We start from the raw sequence: 25,243 nt of genomic DNA, 5'->3' as shown, positions 1-25,243 counted from the left end.
CTGTAAGAGATATAAAATGTTCAAATCACTACATGTGGTTTCTGTGGAAAACATATGTAGTAGATTGAATAATGGCTACCAAGGGATATCAAGTCCTAATCCCTGAAACTTGTAAATATTACCTTATTTGGAAAAAGGGGTTTTGCAGATGTGGTTAATGATTCTGCAATGAAGAGATAACCCTGAATTACCAGGGAGGGACCTAAATGCCAACACAAGTGTTCTTACAGAAAGTGGCAGAGGAAGATTTCACACAGATGGAGAGAAACAGAAGAGAAGACACTGTGATGATGGAGGCAGAGACTGGAGTAATGTGGCCACAAACCCAAGAACACTGTTTAGAGGCAAGGAACAGATTTTACCCCAAAGCCCCACAGGGAGCGTGGATTTCTGACTTCTAGCCTCAAGAACTGTGAGAGAATAATTTCCTGTTATTTTAAGCAACCATATTTGTGGTAATTTATTCCAATAGCCTCAGGAAACTAATACAAAATACTTTTAGATTTATGTCTTGCCTGGGCCTGTAACAGGTAGATGATGAATGCAAAACTGTATAAGGTGGGAAGAGAGAGAAGGACCATAACAGAAAGCTCAGGGCTTCATATACTGGGGGAATTCGATAAATATTTATTTAGAATCAAAGAGAATATTAGAACTGGAAGAATTCTTAAATTTACAAGTACCACAGCCTTCTCAACAGCCTCCATAAATCTGGCCCTAAGGCAGATCTTGTAATAATCTCCTGCTCAGAAGACCCCAACGTGCTTTCCATCCTCTGGGCCTTTGCTCAGGCTCTTCTGGCCACCTGGTAGGCTTTCTTCCATTGCTGCCTACCAAAATCCTACCCACTGTTCCAGGTCCAGCTCAAATGCTTCTTCCTCTATGGCATCTTCACTGGTCACCTACTTCTCTCCCATATGCTTCCTCTGAACTCCCATAACACTCTCTGCAGAATTGGTATTAATTTATGTTAGATTACCCAATTCCCAGGACAGTGTCTTACACACAGAACAGACCCACCAAATCTAAGATAAATGAATAAATTAATCTAATAATGCTCATGTATATTCCAGTAGAGCAAATAGAAGGCAAGAGAGATTAAGAATTTTTCCCAGGTTCTTATTACATGAAGAAATGAATAAATTGAACTTAGAGAGGGAGCGTGGTAGATTGGCCAATATACAGGCTGTGTAACCAAACAGCCCCAAATTCCAGTCATTGCTCTGCCTCTGTGTGACTTTTGGGAAGTTATTTAATCTGAGTCTGCATTTCCTACATCTGTTTTGCAAGTCATTAATGATAATGTGCAAAATCCCTATATATCTAAGACTGAATAAATAATACATTTTAACAAATGGCAGATATTATTTTCAGTATTATTAACTTTCTGTATAAAACCCACAAAGCAGAGGTGACCAATACCCCTGAACAGTGGATGAATGCCCTCCCAAATTCGTTTTTTAAAAAACAAATTCTCTATACCATTTTTTTCTAAAAATAAAACTTAATGAGAAAAAAATCAACTTATTTGCAAATCAAGTTCTGAAATTATAATTTAATACAGTCTTAATGTGAAAATAGTTGTTCAAGTAAACAAAACGTAAGGACGGAAATAAGTGTATGATCATAAACTGTAAAAAAATAGAATGACATTCAACAAGGAAAAATAAAAGATCCAAATGATTGAAGTGACCTAACCGTTTACCTCCGTACTTAGTGTACCAGACTACTTTTTTTTTTTTGCATACAAAGATCTTCCCTAAACTATGGAAACAGCTGCTTAAATTTTTCTCAGGTAAATAGTATTCTTACCATAGCAATTAAAAAAAAATTAATATAGTTGTATAGAATCTGGATCCTCAAATTATGACACGTTCTGCTTAAATCACACAATACCAGCTGGAAAGAGCAACACTTATTTACAGACGGGGAAAATGCTACTACAGTTGAGAAAAGTTAATAATATTGTTATAAGAGTAAGTAAAAGCACAGAGAATTATTTAAAGAAAATTAAATACAAAGAAAAGAAAACCTTACTTATTCAAAGAAAAGGAGGCATTTTGCACAGTCTCTGCTTCATTAACCACCAGAGTAGTAAAATAAGTAAATAGTAAATCTGCCTCCTGAATTTTCCTTTCCGGAGCTCTGCGAAGATTTTTCTAAAACTTTACCACAGTATTTTAAGTTTTCTGTTAAAAATACACAATTTTGTGGATGTCAAATAAAGACTAGTTTAGAAATTCCATAAATATAAAATCACTACTATCACATTAAATCCTGCTAATTCTAAATTCTAAATTCCCCTGGCATATCAGTAATATTAATAGTTAACATGTGTTCAAGTCTTATTATATACTGGGACTTTTCTACATGTTTTCCATGGCATAATTTAATCAATCCTCATAATAACCTTATATCTTAGGTGCTACTAATAACCACATTTTAGAGGAAGAAACAGAGGCACAGAGGTGTTAATAATTTTTCCAAGTTCAACCAGCAAGAAGAGGCAAAGCCAGAATTAAATTTTATATAATCTGGCTCTAGAGCAGCATTGTCCAACAGAAATATGTGATCCATACATGTAATTATAACTTTTCTAAAAGCCACATTAAAAAATGTAAAAAGCAGGTAAATTTAATTTTAAAAATATAACTTAACCCAATATATCAAAAATATTATTTCAACATGTAATCAAATACAAACATGTTAATGAGATATTTTACATTAATTTTAGTACTTAGTCTTCAAAATCTGGTGTGCATTTTACACTTATAGCAGATTTCAATTCAGACTAGCCACATTTCAAGTGCTCAGTAACCATATGTAGTTGGCAGCTATGTGGTTAGACAGTGCAATTCTATAGCCTGCTCTCTTGACTGATATGCTACCAGAAAGGAATCTAAAAATGTCTTTGTCATTACTGTTAGAGAATATTTTTTTTTTCCAAATACAGCTAAAGTATCAGTACTCTAATCGCACTTCATCAGTTGACCCTTTCCCAGCTCCAATTTGAGAGTGGGCAGAAGATAAAAGTTCATCTTGTTGTGGAGACAATTCTTCACAGTGTTTCTGCACATCTTGCATCATCTTTTGTTCCAAACTATCTTTCCAAGGATATTTGTATAGCAAGCACCCTTGGAACACAGAGATAAGGTCTCCCTTAGGGATAAAAGGATCATAAAAATAACGTTCTCCTTGGGTACAAAGTTGGCCAGGTGCTAGCAGCCACCTTGTAAGACTGAGGGTTTCCTAAGCTTGGGCTTCCTCAGCTGTGACACAAACCCACTGTGTCTACAGCATCCAACTGGGACCCTCCATGTCACTTCCATGGGACTTGGGGGTAACCAATACAAATATGAAGTTCATGCTACCTGCTGTGCCACAAGTAATAAAGTCTTTTGTCTCTGACCCAGGAATCTTTTATCTTCTGCCAGCCTCTCTGAAGCTGGAATGTTAAACTGTTAGCTTGAAAGTAGGGTAAAGTCTCAGACCCCTCGCAGTTCTTGTCATACTTTTTGAGTATAGCTGGGGTTTTGGCATCTCCCAGAAAAGAAAACTTACATTTTCTATAGTTAGGACCAAGATCAAATCAATTTACTGTTTTAGGATCAAAGTTTCTGGAAAATGGTAGGAAAAAGAAGCCTGATTGTTTTCCCCACTATTATTGGTGATCTACTCCTGCTATGATGGTCTTATCAAGTACCCACTTAGATTCCTTCATCACAGTAAACATCTCACCAACTTCTTTCAGTTTTATGAAGCAGTTATGCATACTATACCTTTCCACAACATTTGGCTTTGTCTATAATCTTTAGGGCAAACTCCTTTCCAGTGGACCTATGGAATAATCAGAGTAAGACCACATAAGACCTAAATCAAAGATACTATCATTCCCGACTTCCTCCATAGCACAGACACGGGGAAGACAGACTTGGTTTCTTCCTCTGTGCATCAGAGACAGTATTGAGTGGGGTCAGGGGAGAAAGTTACCCAAAAAAGAAAGAAAAATCCAAAGCCAGACTACATGTCAATTAAATCTCTTTTTATAAATATTAATAATTAAAATATTAAGTAACTTATGTAAAGTATTTAAATTTTATAGCAGAGCTATACAAGAAATAGTTTTTTCATACTTAAATCTCAAAATAGTTCTCTTAGAAAACAAAATAAAATCAAGAAAAATGGATCAAATTAACTGAAAAAATTTTAAACTTGCACATAATTTAATCTGAACATGCCAAAAAATATCTTTCAGTATAGAAAAACAGTTCAATAAAGAACACTGCAGTATTCTTACAAAACATTAGTTCTCTTAAGTGTAGCTGCTTTTGGCACGCAGTCATAGAACATGCTAATGAGGCCTAGCTTGGAAAAATAAATTTTATTTAAATTGCTCCCCTACATTAACATAAAACCAAACTCTGCCTCAGTTTTCTTTCTTTTTTTTTTTTGTCTTTTTCGTGACCGGCACTAGTGCACCAGCCATTCCTATATAGGATCCGAACCCACGGCTGGAGCGTTGCCGCGCTCCCAGTGCCGCACTCTCCCGAGTGCGCCATGGGCTCGGCCCTCTGCCTCAGTTTTCTAATGAGTCTTTAGAAGTCATATTTTAAATGCTTAATTTGTTAGTTGGGTGGCAATCTTTGTACCAGAGCTAAACAAAAAGGCTTGGAGAACAAGGAGTTAGTTTGTGTACCAATCAATGTAAGGAACACTAAAGCTTTACTGGAGATGTAACAAAATGGAAAAACGGTATTTACCAGAACTTTCTGGAAAATTCCCCATAAACAATAAAAACCACCACTTAGGAAAGACAGGATAGTTACCTATGTAAACACAAAGACTCTAATCTGAGTCTTCCCTGATTTTAATTTTGTTTACAAAAGGTTTGAAGTAAGTGCTGGCCCATTAGCTCAGTGGGTTAGAGCAAGGTGTTATAACTCCAAGGTCTAGGATTCGGATCCCCATGCGGGCTAGCCACACACACACACACACAAAATGCCTGAAACAGGCAAAACTTCGCTGATTCTGATCTTAAATAGAGTCACAGCTCATGTATTCTGAACTATATTCAATTAAGTATTAACTGAGAGGGTTTTTCTAAGAATTAAATACTACAAGTATAGACTTAGAAGAGTGCCTGGCACATGTGTTACAGGAGATTTTTATTTATTTATTTATTTTTTAATGTAGAACTGAACCCATCACCTTGGTGTTATAAGGCTGTGCTCTAACCAACTGAGATAACCGGCCAGCCCAATGATTTTTTTTTTTCCCCCAAATAACTCTTATTCTTTCTCATTCTTCATCGGCTCATGGGTGAGACCCTGATATGTTTCTCTGCCCAAATGCATACAAAACAGTTTTATGCTATAAGCATATACATGTATTTTTTTCCTGCCAAATTGCTCACGGGCATGCAAAAACAGCTAGTCCCCAGGGTAGACTCTTGCAGGGTGGGGGAAGAAGAGACTACCCAGAAAGGCCTTTTGATAAGATAAGAATAAACCCAAGGGGGAAATGTATGTAAACAAATGATTATCCTATCTACTCACCTGTCCATACACTCTTTGACTACCGCAAAATTACCATCACCAATAACCTTCCCAATTCTGTATTTCTCAAGAAGAGTTGATGATTCAGAGCACCTGTTTCCATTCACACCTGCAAAAAGGATAAATGCAAAGTCTAAACATCAGTATTTTATATTGATTTCTACATATGTGTAAAATAATAAATTGCAACACATTTATTTCTAAATCCATGGTGTAACTAAGATAATCTCTGTGCATATTTCCTTAATAGAACACCTGAATCACCAATTTCCTTTTGACTTTCTTGGTTGGAGTCAGAAACAAACAATCAGTAGACCTAACAAATTCCTGAAATATTAGCTGAAATAAGTGATTAGCCTTGGGTAAAAAGGAAGTCTAACATTGTTCCCAACTCTTTCGTCAATGCTCAAGAAAAGGGAGGGAATTTAATCTTAGAAATGTTCTCAAGGTTTTCTAGCAAAGAAAATTCTACACAGCTAAAATACTGTAAAGCTACATGACTATGCCAGTTGTCAGGCTCTTTTACCTGCCTGTAATCCTGCACCGACTGGCCAATTGTCAAGCTAGGGCTGGATCTGGAGCTCAAAGACCCCTTGAGCCTGTTCGCAGGCTGGGTCCCCAAACCCTTCACATGCCAGGCTGGGTCCCCAGACCCCTCACATGCCAGGCTAGGTCACCAGACCCCTCACACACAGGTCTATGAGCTAGGTAACCAACAAACAGGTCCTTGGAAGCTGTAGGTTGGAAAAAACATGGCTGTGTGGAGTGGCGTCCACCCGAGGCAGACGCCAGCAAAGCCACGGCTCCACGCATGTGCACCAACTCCACCCACACACACACAATTTGTTTACAGAGAATGCGCTGAACCACCCCCAAATGGCCCCAAGGCGAGAGGCGCTGATTAAATTGTTCTATTTTCCCAACAGTTGCCTCATTGAGGCTAATCCCTGGCTCAAAGCCTCCTCCAAAAGGTGAGTGTGTGGAGGTGTTAAGATGAGACCACTTTTTATAGTGTGTCCCAGTGCCCAGCACATAGCAGACATCAAATAAAGAGACACATTTTTGTTATTTAATTGAGAGAAAGGAAATACATTTAGGAGTTGTGAGCAGATCACCACTAAAGGAATAAAGGAAGCCCAAGTCTAAAATTTGGAACTGTGATAGCCTCATTAACAACAATGAGATTTTATTGTATCCTGAAGTGACCCCCACCCCTACCACCCATTAAGGCTAAAAGTGTTAATAGGTGACATGATTGCATCCCTGTTTAGAAAGATCCTAAGTTAGCACAAGTGGGTTCACATGGCTGATTTCCCTGATAAAAGTATTGATCAAATTGAGACGTACCTTCAGGACTCATGCAACGATCAAGTTCTGGGCCACCGTTTACATTAGAAGAAGATCTGCCGTGAGCAGAACTCTGCTGAAAGAGGAGAATGACCATTATATATCAGGATAAATTACAAATCCATAGCTAGCTAATCCTTAGACAATAGAAAATGCTTATAGAATGTAAAAGTATAATGTAGAAATAGAGGAAACATTCCTCTTCACATCTCACCTCTCTCCCTACATACAACACATCACATTAACTCATTTCTTCCTTAGAGATAATATTTCAATTCAATTTAGATATCAGGAAGTTGATATTGTGTTACTTTTGACTTCAATGAAATAAAGTAAAAGAGACTTTATGGCATCATAGCTGAACAAGCTACTCAGTAGCAAAATAAGGCTTAGAATTATAGATAATTCTAATAGTTCCAGGCTAAACACCTGGCTCCTAGGAGTTATACCTTCTTATTTCTTCATAACAAAAAATAATTGGTAGACAACAAAAATTCTTCAAAATTTATTTTCTGCCTGTTTTGTCTTGTTTTATTTTGCTGCTGAAATCGCCAACTCCAAAATCAGCAGCACTCTATGCTAGAATGTTTAAATGCAATGCCCAGAGAGAGGACTTAAAATTAAGTCTAAAAGTAAATCACACTGTTGTCTATTCCATTTCCTTCCCATGTCTAGTTCAGGTGCTGCTTTGGCTTCACCTGGCACTTCAAAGGACTCCTTTGTTACTTTCAATCCATCCCATTCCACACATTATTGCCAGAGAAACTTTTCCTAAGGATAGTTGTGATATCACCCCCCAAAACCCTGTTGGATTTTCATGACCACTTTTTCTCGTGAATTTTATTCTTACATTAGCTCAAATAATTTTTAAGTTAAACTTTCCAAGTCTTAATTTTGTGCTCTGAAAATGGAGACAGTTGCAGTACCCAGCTCAAAGATTTGTAAATCATCTAGCACAGTCACAGACATGTAATACTAACTCAATATTAGTTATGAGTACCTTTCCTTAAAATATCTAGCACAGAGCCTTGAGACAAGTGACTAAGAATGTTTTGGATTGTTGAATGTAAAATGGCTATAAGACCTTTTGCTAAATAATTCATTCCAAGTCTGTTCCTCTTCTAATCAAACAATTACTAGACTGCAGTTTGTCAGTTAAGGAAATAAGAGATTTAAGTTAATATCAGCCAAATTCTAACAGAATAAGGATATGAAGAATGAAATTTTTCTGGAAAGTTGTATCTCAAAAGATAAGCAGAAAGATCCCTGCTGACCACTGGTTGTCCCTAGAATAAAGTGATGGGGAAAATGGATTGTCAATGCTCAGGAATGACAGCAGACAGGGACCAGTTTACCTGCATGTCTAAATCTCACAGTCCAGACAAAAGCAGCCCCACAGCCTCAGGCCACAGCCAGCTGGACCAGGCATGGGCACCAGGCAGGAACCATCTCCCCTCCCAGTGCAGGTCCCCATGCCCACTGATGAGGTCCTAAGACCTGCCTTCTATCCCTGCTCTGAGGCCTGCTTGCTCAGCTGTCCTGGAAGCAAGTACTGTTCTTCTAACCAGTCCCTTTCCTGAGCTAATTTAAGTAAGCACTGGTTTACTGCAAGCAGATGTGTACTGTCTGATTCAAGGATGCTCTAGAGAGGAAGTCTCAGAAAGGCTGAAACACAAACATTTTTTTATGTCCGTGTACATTTGCACATGAAAGGTAACTCCTTGGAGTGTTTATGGAGTTCCTGTGAATCACTGTAACTTTCCCAATGTTTATTTTGATTAAACCCCTACTCCTACTCTATCCTGATTCCTTGTACAGCCCAGCAATCACAAACTTGGTTTGTGTTGGGATTCAAGGGTGAGAAGGAGCAGGGAAGGAGAGGAGGAAACAGAACAGGTGGTGGAAGCTGGTTCTTCAGCAACTAAAGGAGAGTGGCACAACTGGGCTGAAGCCTTGAGTCTTGGGAGGAGGAGACAGGAGGAGAGGGCATGGCATGGGGACAAGTGAAAGGCCATTTTCATGCGTACCTGACAAAAACTTCAGTAAATCACCAAGAAATGCAGCTTTCTTAGGAAATAATGATGGCCAGAACATTTTTTAAACACTCAAAATTGATTATTTTTTTTAAAAGAGTTAAACCTTAAGCATTAAAAAATAAAAATCAAAATGAAAAACCTACATACAGTTAACAGGAGTGACTTATCCCATTACTTATCTAATATGTTCCTTTATTTGAAAATAAAGCTTTCATTAAGAAAACAAAAAGCATGAAAAATAAAGGGGATAATTTTGTTACAGTAAAGCAGAACAAAGACATAATTAGACACAATTTTCCTTTCTTCTCACGCTTTAGTAACATCTATAGGAACAATGTTTGCTGTTCTGAAGGTATGAAGACGAAGACACCATTATTACCATCCAGAAGTTTACAATCTTACAAGGAGGGATGTGTGTACACTTAAAACGCTTTGGTGAAACCTCTACTTTCTAGAATAGGGACTGATAGTTACAAATGACTCCGAAGAGCTGGGAAGGGAGTTGTTTTGCTAAGACAAGAATCTGCACTTGTATGCTCGAATCACTCGGCCAGTAATTAAGTTCATTTGGCTTCATGGTAACGAAGCTTGGCTCTCTAGAGGTACAATAAATGCTAGGTATTCACCAAGATCTCTTGACAGATCGCTGGCAAAAGTGAAGCATCTATTGTTAAATATAAGGCAAAGCATTTCCAGTGCCCTGAAAGACATGCAGACAAAGAGCAATGAAATTACAGGCAATAAAGCTATGATTTTACAAAATTCTCAACACTTCCCTTGCAAAATTTTTGTATTTCTTGTCTCATAAGAAAATTACTCTTACTGAAGTAAAGACTGAATTAGCAGCAGAGAGATCAAATATGGCATTCGTGATTAAACCTGTCCCATTTCAATTGTCCAACTAACAATTTTTATTAAAATCTCTTAAAATGCTAATGAGCATTCATGCTTCCATCAGCAACTATGATGCTGAGACAGCACAAAATGCCTAGATGCTGTATGCTAGTGAGGTGTTCCTCAATAAAACATAATGGATTGTAGCATCTGGGCTCTTTCAAGATATGGACCATAATTACCAATTGGTTCAGAAAGATGGGATTATGTTTAGGAGTGGGGAGGAGAGGAGAATATATTTGCTGATGAAGTCTTGATTGGTTAAGGAGGGAAAGTAACAGAAGAGACCTTGAAGATATTGCTGAGTGTGTCCTCTGTGACCTGGTGTTGCTGTACCACCCACCCACTCTTCTGGCAGCAGTAGCTCCATTTTTATGAATAAGCAAGAAAGAGAAATGCACAAGAATCCTCTTCTGTTAAGAACTTAAAAAAAAAAAAGACTTGAAAACAAAGAAGATAAAGCTACACAGAGTTAACTGCTAACATCTTTTTTTTGGGGGGGGGGGGTTCGCAGCTGGCCTGTATGGGGGTCCGAACTCTTGAACTTAGAGTGATCTAACCAGCCAACCCATGTTAGTATCATTTAAAAAGGCATTCATGGTTGATTGAATACATTTGATGAGTAACCCTCCAGTTTTCTATGTTTTTAGCCAGAAAGTTATGTCAGAGTGTCCTACATTAAGTTTTCTTGATAAGTGGATTATTGAAATTTCTACAAACTTAAAATTTAAAGAGAAACTTTACTACACTAAAAGTGTGAAGTTTTGTTCAGGCAAGTCTCAAAAAAAGTGGCAAAAATGGTTATTCAATGCATTATAACATATTATTATTGAATTTTGAGTATAATGCTGACTTTTTTTTTAACAAAAGGAAGAACTTGAAAAGAATCTAGAAGATACTTGTGTGTAGTGAGGAGATTTTCTTGAATGCATTCTAGAAATTGGCATCATAATTCAGCTGGTAAGTGGTCTATGGCAAGGGTCAGACACATTTCCTATAAAGGGCCAGGAAGTAATATTTTAGGCTTTGTGGATCATAGTCTCTATTTTAACTTCAACTCTGCTGGTGTAATATGAAATCAGTCATAAACCATATGTAAACAAATGAGCATGGCTGTGTTCCAATAAAATTTTCTTTAGAAAAACAGGAATGGAGCTGAATTTGGTCAACAGGCAAACTCCTGGTCTGTAAGAACTTTCTTAGAAAAGCTTTTACTCCAACATAACTCTTACACAATATTTTTAAGCTCTAGAACAGAATAACCCTCAGGGTATGGTTGTTGCTATAAAGCAACGTTCTCTGTCTTTGGCTGCATATCGGAATCACTATCTAGGAAGATTTGAAAAATTCTATTGCCAGGCTGCACTCCAGATTAATTAAAGAATCTCTGGGGGTAAAGCCCAGATATCAGCATTTTTTAAAGCTCAACAGGTGATCCAATGTACAGCCAAGGTTGAGAACATTTATGGAGGTAGTGTCTGGCAGTGGTTGTAATTAATTGTTCAGCTACCATAATTTGTTTAAGTTCTCTCTGTCACTCATCCAATAGTTTAACCACTGCAAGTCATCTACAGCCAAAGAACCTCTCTTTGTAAGAAAAGGAAAGATGACATTTATAGTTTATTGGATGCCTACTTTGTGCCAAGTTCTGAAATGAGTGCTTTACATTGAATGAATTAGGTATTACTATTATCTCCATTGACCCGTGAAGAGACCAAAAGCCTTATAACACCAAGGTCATGGGTCCCCATACCAGCCAGGTGCCAAAACAAACAAACAAAAAAACCCAATGCTCCCCTCCCCCCCAAAACACTAAGGTATATCACCCAATTCCAGACTCTCAAAATACACATTGTGGGTACATTTAGAACATGTTTTCTATATAGTAACATTCCTGTAATTCAGTCACAGGATATGAATTGATAAATTCACATCCTTTTCTCACATAAAGTGCTTAAGAAAATTTTTTCTTTAATAAGATGACTTCTGATGTACACCAAAGATGGAAAAAAAAAAAAAGCTAAGTACTGTATACTAGATAGTACTTGTAAATAGATTTGCATCATTTTCATTTTTGTGGATTTAAAAAAAAATTAGAAATATCAATTTTATTAGCTAGAAGGAAAGCCAGTGTCAATTACTACAAATGTTGAATTAAGAATGAATTTAAGAACAGAAAGTTTTATCAATTTTATAATGAATTTCTGATCATGTGAAATACTTCAGTATGAGTCAAGAGATATGGAAACAATGAATCTGAATCAGCACCTAGAGGTTGGTAACATTAGTATTCTTACCTGTAGCCATTCCTCAGACTTGGCAAAATCAGTGGCACTTGAGATTTGTGGTTGGATAATAGTGGTAAACAGAATCCACTGCCTGTACATGAATAAGGTTTAAAATAGCTCCCAGCTCAACAGCCTATATCAAAGGGGTTCTGTGGAGCCTGCTGACTGCTTTTTTGCTCCTCTGAGTATCGCTGCCACCTCAGCTGACTGCATGGCCTGTCAAAACCAGTGTAGAACCTCATCACATCCCTCTGAGTGACCCTTCCAAGTTAGCTGTTGGCTTATTGGATTTTGAGCAATAACCATGCCTACTAGCTAAAAATGCCTGCATGCATTTCAACAATTTATAGGATGCCAGAGTGGTGGGACAGATGCCTGCCTCTTCAGTCCCAACTATGGAGGCTACCACAGTTGGCCACTACAACAACCTGTAAGTCTTAACTCCATCCAGTCACCTCTAACATACTACCAAGAAGAGTTTCTAATGACCCACTCTCATAAGTAAGGGGCATTTGGTATTAACACATAGATTGCTTATATTCAAATGAAGTTCACACCGTTGATCAAATTTATACACTGATTTGCTTGGCAAACCCTTCCTCCATCCCCGCAAAGATGGGCTTCAGCAAGATGAATCATCTATCCCCAAATGCACCAAATTCACTAAGCAACTACAATGTGCAAATCACTGTCCTCAAAGGCTAAGATTCATCATTATGATTTATTTTGCTATGGCACTAACAAAGTCTTCAGAACTGCTTAGTCCCTCCTTTTGTTTTTGTTTCTGTCCAACAAAATCAATTACATTCAAAGATGAAGTCACTACCCAGTGTTTCTGGGGTAATGAAAAGAGCAAACTGGTCAGTCTCTTAGTACTGAAGATTACTGACTAGTTTTAAATACAAAGGAAAAGGCAAAGCTCCAGGGAAAAGCAAAAAAACGTCTAAGGTCAGCAGCTACTGTGGATTTACATTTCACAGCTTCCAAAAGTTTTCAAGTTCAGAAGGTCAAAGAGTTACATTTTAGGTCTGCCAATCAGGATGAGATACTACTAGCGCTTTCATCGCACTTCACAAATCTGGAAAATCTCTCACCACCAGCAGACCCCAGAGACATCATCAGATAAAATATCAACACATCAGACAGTTTATAATCTCAAGATGTTGGATAATGTCCTAAATGTACTTTTTTCTTCCTTCTTTCAACCAGCAAGAATGCTCACAGCAGACAGCCTCCAGACATATGCTTCAGCATCAAAACGTTGAGACATTTTATCCCTCGGTGTCCACAGATGTGCCATGACACTGAAGCTTTAAGTTACTATTGCCTTAAAAGTCTAAAATTGGGACACAGATGATGAATTAAAGTTCAGGGAAATTCTTTCTTCATCCACCTGGCAGCTGATGACACATTTAGTACTCTTTATTGCCTATCTGTCCCAAAGAAAATGCTGTGATTTAGGCATAGCAAATATTCCTGGAGGGATAGTTATCAGCTAGATTGAAGGGACTTTCAGGAGCTTGAGCAGAGGAAACAGATCACAGGCTGAGGTCAAGGAGAAAACGGAGAATCAGGAAGATTGGGATAAGACAAGAAAACAATGTCAGTGATGGTGGGACTCCAGGATTTGAAGAGGAGAAAGAAGAATGGCATGCAGTGATCAGTCTGGAGAACAAAAGGACTGCAAAAAGAACAAAGCAATAAAATTGATGGGGAGAGAGACTTAGGCGGCTCTCAGAAAAACAGGAAGTGTGGGGAGCACAGGATGATAAGCAGAGGCAGACTGAAGCAGAAATTCTGGGTGACTGACAAAGAGATGGGAGTAGAGAGAAGGCTGGTGTGGTAGCCAGATTCCAAAATGGCCCCCATGAGCCTCACCTCCTAACTTTCACATCCTTGTGTAGTCTCTTCCCACACCGAACTGAGATGACATGTGTGACTACTTAGATATTATGGAAATGATGATGTCTGACTTCCAAGGGTAGGTCATAGAAAGGGGAGCTTCTGTATAGAGTGCACTCTCTCTCCTTCTGATGACTTGGTTCTAGGGAGAGCTGCCATGTTCTGAGGATACTCAAGCAAATTTATGGAGAGGTGCACATGGCAGGGAACTGAGGCCGCCTACCCAGAGCCAGCACCAACTTGCCACAAGTGAATGGGTCACCTTGGAAGTGGAGCTCTCATTTCCAGTAAAGCCTTTAGGCAACTGTTGCCCTGGTATACATCTCGATTGCAACTTCATGAAAGATCTTGAGCTACAATCACCCAGTAAGCTGCTCCTGAATTCCTGACCTACAAGAACTGTGTGAGAAAATAAATACTTTTTTGTGCTGGTCAGTACAGGGATCGAACACCAGACCTTAGTGTTATGAGCACCATGCTCTTACCAACTGTCAAGCTAGGGCTGGGTCTAGAGCTCACAGACCCCTCACGCCTGTTGTGCAGACTGGGTCACAAACTCTTCACATGCTAGGCTGGGTTCCCAGACCCCCCACATGCCAGGCTGGGTCATGAGACCCCTTACACACAGGTCTATGAGCTAGGTAACTGGCCAAAAGGTCCTTCGAGCCATAGGTCAGAGAGCATGGCTGTGTGGGGTGGCTGCCCAAGGCACTACACACCAGCCAAGTCACAGTGCTGCACATGTGCACTAAATCCACCTACACACAACTCATTTACAAAGAATGCTCCACACCACCCCCAACTGTACCTAAGGTGAGGGGCGCCTGATTAAATTATTCTATTTTCCCAATACCAACTGAACGAACCAGCCAGCTCAGAAAATCAATTTTTGTTGTTTCAAATTGCTAAGTTCCTAATAGAGTCATTTACAGGTTACTAACAGGGTTGGAATACATGGAGAGGGAAGGAAAGGATAGAGTAGGGAAGGAAAGTCAGTGATGGAAAAGCAGAGGAGGTAATAAAATCTGGAGTCTGACTTCTTTACTTTTTCTTTCTTTCTTACACACCATTGCATGTTAATTTGTTGTTGTTGTTGTTAAATGAAACTTCCTTCATGTGAAAACTGAACCTGGAAACCCCAAGCTTTACAGTAAGAAAGAATAGCAAAGCTATTCTGAGTGCTTTCTCTGTATTTAATCAATCTCAGCCTGTGCGGTAGGTCCTATTAATCCATTTTTCACAGATAAGGGTGATGTGACTTTCCTAAGGTCACACAGCCAAGATCAAATCCAGGCACTCTGGCTTGAGCGCCTACACTGTAACCACTACACCATCCTATGTCTGTCTCCAAATGGGGGGCGGGGGGTAGCTGAGCATGGAGGGACGTCTGGGCTTCTTTGAGGCTTTCTGTGTAGCTACACATTAGGGGGCACCTTTTCCCCATTAATCCTCTGGCCTAAGTGGACCAACCAAAGACTTTTGTCTTTGTTCCCTTTAGCTTAAGACAGACTGGAACACTCACAAAAATTTTTAATAATTAAAGGGAGACAAAAGAAACATAAACAAGAGTCTTGAAGAGCTATACAATATGGCATGAACTGGCCTTATTGCAAAGGCCTCTGGGCTCCCCATGTGCCCAACTGTGCAAGGCAGCCTGGCACCACTGTGGTGGAAGATGCTCATGTCTGGTCTTCAGATATGCCTACTCCCTATGTAAGTATCACCATAAGTGGTCTTGCCCTTCAGCAAAGCCAGATTACCCAGATCCAAACAAAAACAAAGCCCAGTTCTAATACCTAGGAACTGGTTTCTGGGGAAAGAGGCCAGAAACCTGCTGGGTGGCTCTAGCCTTTAACAACTCATTTCACAAATTTTTGGTCTGATCATGTTGTTTCCAATCATCTGTTTAACATAATGGCCTTGCTTTCTCACTGTGTCCTGCAGACTAGTAGTGTTTACAAGCATGGGCTCTGCTTTCCAATCCCAGCTATGCCACTGTACCCATGATGTGGCTTCCACCACAGGCCCACCATATAATATTATCTCATATCCATGTAACCCATGCATTTGCTGGGCCTGTACTACACTGTTTCCAACCTCCGCTAATCCTGACAATACTCAGCTCCATTGCTGGTTTCCAAGGAAAAGCAATAATCCTAACTTATAGTGAACTTTGTCCTTTTACTAAAGCTTTATGGGGTTGGGTAGAAAAGTAGGGCACACAGTGTAGACTAGTCTTTCAAAGAGTTTCCAATTAGATACCTAATTAGCCAGCTCTTCCCCCAAGTCTTCCGGCAAGAACTTCCAATAGGTATTCTTCTCTTTCTACCTCCCTTCATCCAGCCTCTTCTCCACCCTAGAATTTCCTCTCTCTTTTCCCAACCCTCCCTTCCTTGTTCTTCTGCCAGTCTCTCAACACTTTTTCATGCTGAACATTTTTGCACTTCTGAACCCAGGTATTCAGTAGCAAACCATCTCCTGACTTACCCTCCTAAAGACTTACAAAGCACAACTTTTCTGTACAATTACACAAGCTTCCTCCTTAGGTGCCTGTGTTGGAGTCACTGAAGCAGGCCCACTGTGATGGGTGGAAAGTCAGAACCACGTTAGAGACAGAGACCCTGAAATGGTCTGAGACCCCAACTAGCCATTAGGGCCTTGAGCAAGTCACTTTACATCTATGAACCTCAGTTTCTCCATCTGCAAAATAAAGACTGAACTAAAAGAACTGAGACTACTTCCAGTTTTCACATTCTATGGTTTCAGGTAACCAGTGACAGGGACTCTTCTCTAAGCAAAACTTTAATCAGGCTCCTCTGAGTCCTCTGCTTGACTAGGCCCAACACTGGGCTTCCATCTTGTCCTTGCAGAATCCAGTTTGAACAAGAATCCTGCTAAGTCAGTTTAGGGAAACTCCCCCACCATTGGTATCTGACCTTGATATCACCCCTGGCCTGCCTTCAAGTTAATTTAGCCAAAAACCTCTTATCCTTGATGTTTCCTCTTAGGAATCTTCAATCCACTGACCCCAACCCTGTTGCTGAGTTATAAATCCCCACTTGTCCTTGTTGGAGCTGGAGTTGAGCCCAGTCGCTCTCTCTCACTGCAACATCCTATCACAGTGGTTGCTAAACCTTTCACCATGGCCCATCCTCTGAATAAAGTGTGCCTTATCATGTCTAACAAGTGTCAAGAGTAATTTTTTTTTCTGTAACATGACCTAGGCAAAACCAAAAAAATTATAATTGAGGAACACCTAACTTTGTTGTCCTAACATCTTTCCATTTTAGGTTTAAAGCACCTTAATTACTTGGTCACCACCCTATTTTTCACACTCCCATCCTAAAAAAATTGTTCATAATTTGAAGAAAGCTTTGCTTCCCCTACTGGCTTTGGTCCAGCTCCTCAAAGAACATGATCTTTCATGACCACATATGAATGGAGCAGAGCTGTCTTCCTCCCAAGGGTATTATTTAGAAAACTATTAGTACTTTTTGTGGAGGAGAAGGCTGCTTCTGTCTTTCTCATATCTACTTCAACAAGCAAACAAAAATGCCACTAAAAATCTGTGATCAGAGATTAAACATCATACGTATCACCCTATTTTCCATTTTCAGTTCTTTCAATGTTCCTACCAAAATATAAAAATAATTCCCAGAAACTGGCACGGGGGGGCAGGGGGTTGTGACAGAACATCAAATTCTTCCCACCTCTGACTTAACCACCTTGCTTAATTCCCTAGTGAGTAAAACCAGATAGTAAAAAACCATCTATGCCAAATGCTGTGTCCTGGCAGACAGATGTATGTCAACTCCTGCACATGCTGTCTTGGCTTGGTTTGCTTGCTTTTGTCAATTCTCTGATTCTTTGGAAAAAGATTATCTATCCCCAAGGCCATTAAAGGATCTAACTAGGATAAACAGTGGTAAGGAGTTTCTGTCCATGAGAAACAGTCCTCCATTGTCAGACATTCCCTCTTAATTGATCTTAATAAGCTATTTTAAATGAAGGGGAAGGAAAAGCATAGAACTAACACATGGTAATTATCTGTAATTCTCCATTTGTAATGTCACTGAATAAGAAAAAATAATGCAAATGTGGACAGATGCTGACTAGCGCTTTACAATGACATTAAAATTAGGGTATTCAGAACAGTAAAGTAACATGACTAAGTTTCAGTATTTGAAAAGCAGGTTTTAATCCTGGCAACAACACAGACCACAGATGGCTGGAAATAGTAATGAGATGAAATTTCCACAAGGCATGACCCATGAGAACTGGCAGTGGTTAGAGACCTTGGCATTATGGCCTAAAAGTTGAATCAGTGTGGCAGAGACTTGTTTAGCTACAATATTTAATATAAAATTCGGTTATTCTATATCAGCTTTAAAGTAAGAGAAAGAGAAATAGAGTCCACAGCTTCTTAGACAGGTGTTTTGGCAACTTAAAAGAACAGTAATCCTAGCAGTTTAGAGGTCATTTAAAATCAAACATCCTTAATTTACAGATGAGGAAAAGAAAACCCAGAGGAGGTTTCACAGCTGTTAGCAAAGCCCACAGGCAGGGGTTGGGGGTGGGGTCACAGAAAGACCACTATTCTTTATTATCTTGTTTATAATCTCATCTTCAATCTTCACCAGTAATCAACACTTGCTTTCATCAACTGAGTATTTGACTTTATCCCTCTTGGCACTTATAAGTAATCTTTGCACATTTATTGTGTGCTCCATGCTGGGGTCACTATAATAATTAGGATAACACCTAGTACAGAAGGAACAATTTTATCTAATATTTCAGCAGTAATTTATTATCATGTTTTGAAAATTCCCTAAATCTTCACTGCATAAATGCGAGTGATCCTGTGTGAGTGTGTGTACATGTGAAGGAGTGGGTGTGCGGGCAGAGCATCAATTCAATATGTATTTCCTTGAAATGGTTAGCTGTCTGACAAATTTTCTCTCATAAATTTAAATTACTGGAGCTACTAAATCAAACAAAACTTGTCAAAATTTTGCAAATTTCGTTTTGCTCATTATTCTTCTCCTTCCTCTATGAGATAACTGTCTATTAGACCAACTGCTAATCATGTTGTTACTGTTTATATATTCAGAACATAATAGTCAATGCCTAAGATTTATTTCTAAGTTGCTCCCCCAAAATGAACATATTTTTCTTGTGTTACCACTTTTGGGTATAAATATTATACTGGTATTTCACTAGTATAATATTTGACTTAAAAAAATCAAATGTTATCAATATTAAAATAATTATTAAAACTAAGATTTTTAAAAGAATCAAGGTGTTCTCTAAGGCTTTGCCATTGCAAATCATTTTGATAACTGGAAAACTATTGTTTATTATACTTTATCACGTTATGTTCAACCCTAACCAGAACCTTGTATTCCCATCTTAGTGATGAGAACACTTCAGATGAGAGCAGTTAAGTAAGTTGGCCAAAATTACATCAGGACACAGGATTCAAAACCAGGTCTCCCTGCTCCAAATCCTAAACTCTTTCCTTTATAATTTGTTACTGCACCCAAGACCCTAAGCAAATTAAACGGCTAAACTGTGAAACTCAAAATAACAAAATCACACAAAAATGCCACATATCCTGTTTCATACCTTTAATCCTCTGAAACTTCCTGGGCTAGTTGGAGAGGAACTGGAGGATTTTGTAGATTTAGGAGTAGAAAGTTGGCTGCTGGGAGTTCCATTAACTGACCATGAGACAACAAAGGAGACAGAGATCATCAAAACCCAAAACAACCAGATTGTGTAAAACACTAAGTACATGCACAATATACGTCCGATGAAGCTTCAGTTCATGGAAAGCTCAAAGCAGATGGCAAATCAGCAAAAAGAATGTATCTTATTGCATTACAGACAAAAAATCACACAAGGAGTGAAATCAGAATTATCTTTAACAATAGTTTTCCAACAGTGATACAAACAAATATAAAAGATATTATGTAATTAGCAATATGAACAAGAATTTGTCCATATATCCTGTGTGCCAGCAAAGGGAGAGAAAAAAAATTCCTGTTATATTTGTGATACTTTCATAACCTCCAATTATCCACTATCTTGAATAACCAAGAAGTTCTCATGGCTCTCCTAAATCACTTCCACCATAATCCAAACACTTGTAAGTATATTCTTAATGGAAAGGGAAAATTACTCCTCATTTTCCTTGTAATATGTACTTATTTGCCTGAAGGCCATAAATGACATTCTTCAAGATTTTTTTTTTTATTCTAGACTAGTTATTTCTAATCCTTCCATTTTATTGTCTTTGCAGCTTAATTTCCCCATTATTTAGAAAATCTTGGTAGTTTTCTACACTCCCTCAAAACATCTATATACTTTTTTGGCTGAAAACTCGATTTAGAGCCTATGCTAGGAAGAGGATGGCCACTACTAGAGGGGAAGGTTAATTTGCAGATTCTATACTACAAAATGGTGGTCAAACATTTCAGTGTGACTCATGCTTATTCCTAACTTCCACCTGGATCCATTTCTGTAGTAATTTCACAAAGCTGGTAGTTAACATCTAGTATTGGTATATATTTTTTCTCCTCTGAAGAGTATCTGCAATCTCTGTTATTATTAATCTTCAAAGCTTTTGCCCAAAGTAGATGAGAACTGCCATTTATCTTTATGGAAAGAAAAACAAAGTCTATCTGCCTTTTTTAAAAAACAAAACAAAACAAAACAAAACATGAGGGAGCAGACTACTCTATTTTAAATGATGCTAATAAATATAACAAGCCAAATGCAGAAGTAAAGGTCCTGAATAGGTGACTCCAAAAAGTGAGCACGAGTCCTTGAACAGCAGCAGAAATTCTGGATCAAGTACTCAGGATTAGATGAATCATCTGTAAACAGGGTTATCTGGGTTTATGAAGTCATATTTGTTAATTGTACTGCTTATTTTAAAAAATCAGTAAAAATTTAAAAATTCAATTATCTTTAAATTTCCAAATTTTAATTTTTCTAATTCAAATCACTCATTCAAAAATGATGATTATCTAGATTTTCTTAACAAATGTATGTGGGTACTTCAAGTAAAAGTATAACATAAGTAACTATACAATTAATTAGAAACATTTAAGAGTATTCAATAGCCCTGGTTAATTCTCAATTAAGTTAAATTTCAATTAATGTAATATCTTTTAAAAAAAAATTCTTTTTAAGGTACAACACAAAGGATTTTTAGAGTAGTGAAGCTACTCTGTATGAGACTACAATGGTGGGTACACATCACTATAAATTTGTCCAAACCCATAAAATGCATAACACCAAAAGTGAACCTTAATGTGAACTATGGCCTTTAGGTGATAATGATGTGTCAATGTAGGTTCATCAATTGTAACAAATGTACTACTTTTGTGGGGGACGTTGATAATGCAGGAGATTATGCACATTCATGGGCAGGGAGTACACAGGAAATTTGTACGTTGCACTCAATTTGGCTGCGAACCTAAAACTGCTCTAATAAACAGTCTAAAAAAATCTCGTTAAAGGGGATTCATGTAAAATAGAGATTATTATGGGCAATAAACTAGTAAGCTTGCTGTAAACTGAGACTGAATTTTACTTTTTATTTTTTTCCCCATTCCGCACGGCAATCTGTACAGGTCATTAGTTCCTAATCAATAGCTACTGTTAGCTTTCACTAACAGTATCAGATGCCACACTGATAGCAAAAACTTCCCTGAAATAGAAAAGGGACTAAAGGAGAGAAAAATCAGTTCCTGCAGGTGTTGTTCTCTACAGCAGACCAGTCTCCCTAAAAATACTTCCCCTGCCTAAGCATAGTTTCTTAACAAATCTTACTGCCAGGGATTTAACTGGTTCAATAACTATATGCCCATATTTTCCCCCAAATAACTCTCATTCTAAAGAGACGCTAATCACACGTAGCCCTGTAAGTCTTTGATAGCATTTGGAAGGTTCTAAAAAATGTTCTTTAGTAAGTAATCCTTAATTTCATTTACCTGCACATTTCTGCAGAGCTTTTGGGCGGGTAAATGGAACCCTGGACAGTGCTGCGTGGTACCCTCTCCCCTCTCACTGCTGCTGCAAACTGTGTGTGACGACCAGCCAGCATCTTTGTGATGCTCCCACTCCTCCACCACACCCCTGATTTTCTTGCCCAAAATTTCATCCCCCTCTCCTTAACTGTTAAGGTAAGAAATAAACTTGGGGCTTTTTTGTTTATTTGTTGTTCTGAATCCTTTTTATCTTGGTGGACTATGAAAGATTCACAAGCTAGAAACCTGAAACAAGGATTTTAAATACTCAAATCATGCTAACTATTTACCTACTTATGTTATCTGGATTAATATCTATGTATTTATTAATATTATGTAGCTATTTTGGTAGAGTTTTGTTGAAGGATTTAGCCAACCAGAAGACTTCATTCACAGCAGCACTCCTGTCCCAAGATTGAAAAAGAATATTATGCTTACGAAGTTAACTACCTCTGTTTGAAATTCCGATTAGTCCCATGGAATTTTTAAAATGGCAATAGGTCTACCACAACTAACAATCTGTAAAAGCAAGAAACATTCCTGGGTACTGTGGATTTTAATAATGCAAAACTCTCTCCTTCCTGGTGGTAGGGGGTGAAGAAAAAAACACTACATAGATAAGTACAGTAGCTTTCTTCAGAATCACACTGAAGTCCCAGCAGTTGACTCAGGCTTTCTGTTTTCTATACCTGCAGTAAGTGCTGAACACACTTTGAATTAATCTTTTATAAAGAAGACTATATGCCCTCTGAAATGTGATTTTAAGATCCCACAACTTATACTTACGAGTTTAAGCCCTACTCTATTAACCCAAATCCAAATATGAACTCAGCTGAAAATTCTGCACACTGGAATGCTAAGATTTTCCTTAGTCTGTTTCTCAGCATTCCAATTCATCTTAAAAATGATTATTTATGGGCCGAGCCTGTGGCGCACTCGGGAGAGTGCGGCGCTGGGAGCGCAGCGACACTCCCGCCGCGGGTTCAGATCCTACATATGAATGGCCGGTGCACTCACTGGCTGAGTGCCAGTCACGAAAAAGACAAAAAAAAAAAAAAAAAAAATGATTATTTATACATTTATTAAGCTATGTTATGGAGCAATTGGTCCACATGATAAATGTGGCTGTGAAACATGTTTCTAGTTCAGGATGTTAATTTTCCTCTCTGGATCTCAAGGGGACAAAATTGAATTAATTATAATATCTGATTCTTGAACCACTCTCCCTTTTATTTATTTTACTGACATGATAAGCATCTGTAAACCTATCACCTAAAGCAAAAGCTAGGATCCTGACAAAAATCTACATCTACCCTATGATAAAGCCCAGGTCAGGGTATTTATGCAAATTTCTTATTATATTAGCTTCCCTAGTCTTGAATACTTTGCAGAAAGCATAATACAATTTGAAGTCAGGTAAACAACAACAAGATCTCTTTGGTTTAAAAACACTCATACTGTCAACTGTTAAATTTTCATTTTAAAATAGTCATATTTTTAGAGACAGCACTGTTTGACAACTAGAAAGACTGCAGTGCTGCCTCCTTGTATGTACAGGAAACACCTCATAATCCTACTCTGGTATATGCTATTTATTAAGTACTTTGAATTCTACAATCTTAATGATTCCTAAGCACTGAACACCAGGGTGGGGAGAGACAGGAGAAGAACACAATTGCTTCTATGGCCATTTTCACATTTCCGACCAACTTTAGCCTTTTTCAGTAAGAGAAAATTTCCCAAATTAACTAGAAGATAGACCCCTTGAGGTGATGTGCTTCCCCCATCACTGTGTATTTCAACTATACCCAGACAGGCACTTAGCAATCTTCTCATGATAACAGGTTCTTTAATAAAAAAAGGCTGAAGTGTCCTACGCATTGTGAAGCATTTCATACTGCACAGATGTACACTGGAATAAGCCAGATACATTCATGGAAATGGAGCAAAAGGAAACAGAAACGTGGCAAAAGACAAAAAACAAAAACCCAGCAGAGTGACAAAGCCATAATAATCATGGCTCACCTGGGGATTTGGCTGTAGAATAGGCACTGGAGTAGTGGCCACCCCTCTTTACTGTACACATGCAGTATACACATAGCAGGAGGAGACAGTAAGGAGAGTGGTTATTCAGGTCTGAACGTGTACACAGAAGAAGTGTAAAACAACCTGCCCTAAAGAAAGTGGGGTTGTTGCTGGAGGGGAAGCAGTGAAAAGTGGAATGTCCAAAAAACTGTCTTTTAGAAAGTTTGATTCTCAAGGTGGGTTTTATTGATACTTTCCCATGTTCTAGATATCCCACCTGCAAAATCACAGTTTTTTCACAATTCTTTCCTCAATGGGAAATGATACAAGCCAAATTATTCTTAATTACTATAGACAAACCTATAGAATCAATATATTAAGAGATTTCTGGTTGTTTTTAATTTCTAAAAATGCCAAAACAGTAAAAATCATGACAAATCTATAGGGCTTAGGACCTGAAAGAAACAAGTACAGGTAGGTCTAACTCTTAAATAAGTAATGTACTACTTTCCAACAATAATTATTGCTACTATTATATTGCTCGATAAAGGAAAGGCCAGTGAAAATAAATCAAGTAAATACATTTCTATGTGGAATGGAAATGAGGGAGTGAGAGGGGGTGGGAGGGGGTGAGAGGCGGTGAGAGATTTAAACTGATAAGAGGTTATGTTAAGAAAATACCCGCAATTATATAGCACAAAATTCAAAATGCGGTATACAGGAGTCAAAGTGCAAAACACTTCTATGTAAATACCAGGAGAAGACTTTAGATAAGAAGGTTATTCTTGAGAAAATGTGTCAGAACAAAAACATGCAAGTCTCTTAGGGGACTTATAACAGTGGAAATCAGACTTAACTTTTTGGTTTTAAAAATCATACAATCTGTATGTTTTTCTGGAACCTAATTGCACATAAGCCTGACAAAGACTATTAGTTCATAATAATTAAAGAAAACTGAGGAAGAATGATCTGCTCCCTCTATGACTATCCATTCCTTTTCCATTAACTACCTGAAGCTGGTGATTTGCTGCGACGAGAGGGCCCAGGGCTTTTTGATCCAGAATACTTAACAGCTGAGGATCGAGAATAAGATGATTTCAGGACTCGACACTCTAGAAGGAAACAAAAGTGCATTAAACAAATTTGGTTTTAATATTGAC

The 25,243-nt window shown here is 38.2% G+C and overlaps 1 protein-coding gene across 8 annotated transcripts in view; it reads right to left on the bottom strand.

Moving 5' to 3' along the window:
• DCLK2 (doublecortin like kinase 2) overlaps positions 1-25,243 on the bottom strand; it is a 142,990-nt gene that overhangs the window by 26,911 nt on the left and 90,836 nt on the right. For 2 of the 8 annotated variants that reach the window (XR_010024475.1, XM_063108834.1), the window contains exons 4-9: positions 25,094-25,195; positions 24,084-24,134; positions 19,648-19,742; positions 6,903-6,978; positions 5,556-5,664; positions 3,780-3,837 (exon numbers count right to left, since the gene is read on the bottom strand). Coding sequence is in view for 4 of the 8 variants with exons in the window: in XM_063108834.1 (XP_062964904.1) it covers positions 3,780-3,837; positions 5,556-5,664; positions 6,903-6,978; positions 19,648-19,742; positions 24,084-24,134; positions 25,094-25,195 (491 nt within the window). In the remaining 4 variants the exon portion in view is untranslated. The remainder of the gene's footprint in view (positions 1-3,779; positions 3,838-5,555; positions 5,665-6,902; positions 6,979-19,647; positions 19,743-24,083; positions 24,135-25,093; positions 25,196-25,243) is intronic. The other 6 variants (XR_010024476.1, XM_063108835.1, XR_010024477.1 and 3 more) reach the window with 3 other exon arrangements.

The sequence above is a fragment of the Cynocephalus volans genome, chromosome 9 (assembly GCF_027409185.1).
Source record: "Cynocephalus volans isolate mCynVol1 chromosome 9, mCynVol1.pri, whole genome shotgun sequence".
NCBI lineage: Eukaryota > Metazoa > Chordata > Mammalia > Dermoptera > Cynocephalidae > Cynocephalus > Cynocephalus volans.
Note: the sequence above shows the minus strand (reverse complement) of the source record. Positions and strands in the feature narration are given on the sequence as shown.